Below are 5,159 nucleotides of genomic sequence, written 5' to 3'. Positions count from 1 at the left end.
TAAGCGAGCTTTTTAAAACTTGTTCAGTTTCACGAAGCAGTGGCCCATACCTAATCGAACCTCCGCTAGAGAACAAGATAACACCATTAGAATCCCAAAATTTCAACTTTATGACTTTTTTTTTTTTTACATTCTGGACATCAATTAAAATGAAAGCAGAATTTTTAATATTTCTTTAAAACCTGCAAAGCCATCTAACCATTTGCTGTTTTTAAAGGCAGCCTCCCACACTTGGCAGGAACACTAACTTTAACAGATTAGTAGGATTCTATTTCTCTGTACACCCCAGAACACTGGTCTATATCTCCAAAACACTCCGATAAAAAAAAAATACTACTTTTATAACAATGTATTAAAAAATAATAGAGAAGGGCAATAAAAAATTGCCAGATGAAAGGGCTGGAAATGTCTTAGGCAGGGTAAGTTCACCTGGCCTTCAGAAAACACAGACAAATAAACAAGTTAGCTAGGCATTTCTCCTCAAATGATCAACTGATTCACTGCTAACAAAATGCTGTTTATCATCCTCTTAACTTCCATGATCTTGTACAGATGAACTAATACAGACAGTTCACATCGTGTCTGTGTGAAAAAGGGGAGGGAATGAAAGATGTTTGTTTAAAAGACTCACATTTCTAAAGTCACTTTTGCAGCAATGATTCTCATATTAAACCAGACTACAGAATACATATCAACTTTGTAATAAATTCTTTTTGAAATAGGTTATGGCAAAGTATACCACATCTCTCAAGAGACTTTATAGTATTTATGATCCTAATGCAAACACCCTGAACTAATATCTCTAAATCACATCCATTATTTTTATAGCCATTACTGATAGCTTTCCCAGATTTTTCTGTTAAGAAAATCATACAACAGGAAAATGCACATCATGCACTATAGGTAGAGTTTTACTTTTCATGCCTTGTTTCATTATTAATGCTAATACATCATTTTCTTAACCCTTGTTCCAAGAGCTCACAGATAGGTTCCGCAACAGTCTTGAACAGTTCCCCTGCTCCCCATATAACTATAACTTCTCTTACATGCAACTTCTCATTTTCCAATAGCTCTTTAAAAGGTAATAATTTGGGGGGGGGGGGGGGGGGGGAGTATTTTCCTAAACATAATTTCCTTCTCTAATAATTAATGAACATTTCAAGTCAACAAACACGTGAACTCCTCTATAATGAGGGCTGGGGTTTTTTTTTTGACAGATACAGATCACAAAAAAGCCCTTAGGTATTAGGAAGACTTGAGTTTGCAAGCACAGCAAACACTTCCACTAGCAAATACTTTCTGTATTACCTGGGCAACCTGGATTGGTACGTAATGCTTTCTTGTAGTAGGCAAGGGCTCCTCTATAATCTTTCTTGTTGAAAGAAATGCATGCTTTACCTGTCATAACATACCAGTTATGAATAAATCAGAAATATAAACAAAGCAGTTATACATCAGAAGCTCGTAAGTATTATTTGGTAAACTTGTGCTGTGACGATTTTCAAAAGTTAGAGTTAAAAACGAAACAGAAAATTCAGACAACTACAACGTTTGCTATCTTTGATGATGTCAAGTATATGAAAAAAAAAATCCAACATGGGAACACAGTAAATTTACATATTCATGGTTGTCTGCAGAAACTTAATTCTTTCCTGGTCCAAAGGAAAGACACGTACTAAGACTAGATTAACTAGCGAACAAATTAAAATACAAGTGCTACAGCCCGCTGACCCGTCACTACTGGTATCTTCACCTTCGACAGAGTATACAGCTTCATTGGCGTCATGAGGGAAATATATGTAGTTGGACCAGACGTATACCTATGCGTCTCAGAAGATGCTAGCTAGCATTATACATTTACCCAGCTCTTTCACCTACATATACTTTCCAAGTTTAAAGTAGTCTCTGTCATGTGTTTCTGGTCCAAAGTGCACACTTCTTTATCACATTCTTTCTCTCTACTCACATATGCACCCTCTTCTTAAGGACATAATTCATTCCAAAACTCAACTGAAGAGACCAGGTTTTTACACAAATACCCATAAACTCATACCGAGAAGTGCAGGAATATTATTTGGAGACTGGTTGAGCACAAAGTGGAACTGTGCATCAGCTTGGTCCATCTTATCACCTTCAAGGAGACAAAAGCAGGCTCTTCCCAACAAGTGATTCTACGTAAGGAGAAAAAATTTGCGATACATTTATCTTTGTAAAATATGAAGACGTAGTCTATATGTGAAAGATTAACTGGCTATGCTATAATGCCTTCTATGATTAACTTATTTCTCTTACATCAGGAAGAAAAATAAAATAAAAAGAGCCTTTATCATCCACTTCTAAAGTTCACATACTATCAAGCAAGACAGTAACAACCAATCTTTCCTTCCCAAACCCCAGAAGTTGGCTTAGTTCTACCAAGTGTCTCAAGATAGAGATTCCTGATGGCACCTCACACATTTCAGGTACTCACAAGTTTCGCTTATGTGTACTACACTAACAGACTTTAAAGCTTGAGCAGTTTCTATCTTCCCTTTAGTGAATCAGTACTTGTTTTCTTTACTATCACTAAATAATTTACAAATATGGATTTTTAAACAGATTTTGGTTTTACCTGATCATACATGATAATTTTGTCAGCCATAGTATACAACAAGGTAGCTTGCGTAATGAGCTCCTTCTTGTTGTCTTTGTTCTTCTCCTTTCGAGCCTGCTGTACATAGTATGCTGCCAGAGTATCCAGACACGTCATCTGATCTTTTTCATGGTCTCTATAGTCCAAGTTACCATCTATGCGTGCAGCTTCCAACAGCTTCACAAAGTCTTCTGTTTTTCCTTGTTTGTAGTATTCCAGCTATAAAACACACAGTTTTATCACACAATACTCGCCCAGCAAGTAACATACCAGGTTGATGCTTTAGGTGTCACACAGATTCTTTTTCCAAAATGTAGGGATAAAGTAAACATAAACGTAGGGATAATCAGACAAGGGCATTCCGATAACGCCAAATATTTTTCTGTCACCACCCCAACTTAGTATTTTTACACTAAAACACGAGTCTTACAGCTATTTATAAGTGAAGAATCAACTGAACTTTTTCCTCTGAACTTCTTTTAAGTTTTTGCACATTTCACCATACTTTCTATAGTATAGATACTGCCTCCTCCTTTTCTATGAAGTGCATAATGAAAGGCACAAACCAAGAAAACTATGAATTGAGGAAAAAGAAAATCTTAGAAAGCAGGCTTCAAGCAGCATTGTTTCATGAAAAAAGATAAAATTAGGATCTTAATATGCACATGTCAAATCAGAAATATCTGGCCTAAAATCAGTGACTGAATAAACCCATTAAGTTCCTGTTCAGAATTCAGTTGTCCCTGGTCATAAAAGTAAGGAAAGAGAAATTATTATTTGATTATCTGAATATAATATTTAAATGTCAAATTTTTATATATACTAACCGCTAAGGCAATCCATATGTGCAGTTGAGTGTGCTCCTGTTTCAGTATACTTATAACTTCATCACCCTCAGGTAACTGATCGAAGTCAAGCTCAATCACCTAGAACCAAACAATACAGATTTTATTTTCACAAAGCATTAAGAATGTTATCTATTATTGATGTCAAAGGAAGCTGGACATTTCGGAGCACAAAACGTAATTATTTGTGTTTAAACAAGGTTATGGACAAAGAAAGAAGTGATAATGTATTGTATTCTGTACAAGACAAAAGTGATGGCCTCTCACAAATATCAGAAAAAAGGCAGCCCAATGTTTGGGATATTAGTCAGGAAGAATAAGCAGAGATGTTAACTTCTTTCACTATAGACTTCAGTCTTAGAATTTTTACAGTTCAGCTAATAACCAACTTGACTGCATGCTGCTGAATTTCTAAAACTTTTCCTACTGGTAATACAAAAATCTAGGACAGTAAAAACCTTCCAGTAATCAGGTGTCAGAGAATCAATACCTAAAACTTATCAAGAGCCCTGAAATTTTCTAAAGTCATCTTTATGCCCAAGAAAATTAAGAGATTATTGAAGTGGCAAATGTTATGAAGAATGGACTAAAGTTCTGAATACTAACAACCATAGCCATCATGAGCAAATGACATCGACAACTTTTCATCATGCAAGCACTATCTTCTAAGTACTATTTCCCCATGTTGATCTACTTTTCTGATACGGACAATAAGGAAAAAGGAACAGATACTCCCAAGTTGGGATGTTTGGGAAGACAATTTAACTGCCTGTTAGTTCACTTGCTACTCAGCCATGCTGCCTTTAATATTAGTCATCTATGTTACAATTTAATTTTACAGCAAGGAAGAGGTGCATTTGTACCCAGGCTTGTACCCTGATTACCAACGCAGGGACTCTTTCTCTCAAGACTGGATTAGCTTATAAGGGCTTATAGTTTTGACTAAGCAAAACTTGAGAGTACCGGCAAGAATACTTCTGCTACTATTGTTATTTTTAGTTTGTCTTGCACAGTACCTCCTGTTTGACAGACAACGAAGTTTTTAAATTTGGGCAACCCTCATCTACAAACCAAAATACTTATTAATGAGAAATAGATATTACCAACACAGCAAATAAATACAGAAGTAAAAAAGGGCAGTAAAAAAAAAATAAAATATTCTTTTAATAGCAATCCTTAGTGATTAATTCAGAACTTCAGGATCCAAGCAGTCCTAGTCATAACTTGAACAGCAGCACCAAGATCAACTATTCATGTTGATGCCTCAGACAGAAGTTTCTGTCAGAGAAAAAAGCCCTCCAACGTGTAACCTAGACAGCAAAGTACCTTTTGCGAGACTTCAAAACTCAAAAGCAGTTGTATGGCAATTTGTTACAGTATGGATACAAATGTTCACCGAAAACATTCCTCGACCTATAAGCAGTGTGTTACAATACCTTATTTAGCTACAGTATTAATTCAGTATCTTCTGTGGAATGATTTAACTTCAAAACTTTATAATACCCTGTAAATTTCCAAATACTTCTTTTAAATCTTTTTAACCTTGGCTTGTGACAATCTACCTGAGATAAAGTTAAGCAAATTTCTAAACTCACACTGACTTTACAGAGTGGAACCACTGTCCTACCTGTGTCTATATTCTGATTTAGGAACACGCATGTTGTTTACAAATCAGTGTGGTC

At 35.6% G+C, this 5,159-nt stretch overlaps 1 protein-coding gene across 1 annotated transcript in view; it reads right to left on the bottom strand.

Annotated features, from left to right (window-relative positions):
* CTR9 (CTR9, Paf1/RNA polymerase II complex component) overlaps positions 1-4,882 on the bottom strand; it is a 20,346-nt gene extending 15,464 nt beyond the window's left edge. Inside the window, 6 exon segments of the mRNA XM_009892688.1 lie at positions 1-65; positions 1,309-1,398; positions 2,054-2,171; positions 2,612-2,851; positions 3,460-3,558; positions 4,874-4,882. Coding sequence (XP_009890990.1) covers positions 1-65; positions 1,309-1,398; positions 2,054-2,171; positions 2,612-2,851; positions 3,460-3,558; positions 4,874-4,882 — 621 coding nt within the window.
* Positions 4,883-5,159: the final 277 nt, after the last annotated feature.

This window comes from Charadrius vociferus, unplaced genomic scaffold (assembly GCF_000708025.1).
Source record: "Charadrius vociferus isolate BGI_N301 unplaced genomic scaffold, ASM70802v2 scaffold19, whole genome shotgun sequence".
In the NCBI taxonomy this organism is placed as follows: domain Eukaryota; kingdom Metazoa; phylum Chordata; class Aves; order Charadriiformes; family Charadriidae; genus Charadrius; species Charadrius vociferus.
Note: the sequence above shows the minus strand (reverse complement) of the source record. Positions and strands in the feature narration are given on the sequence as shown.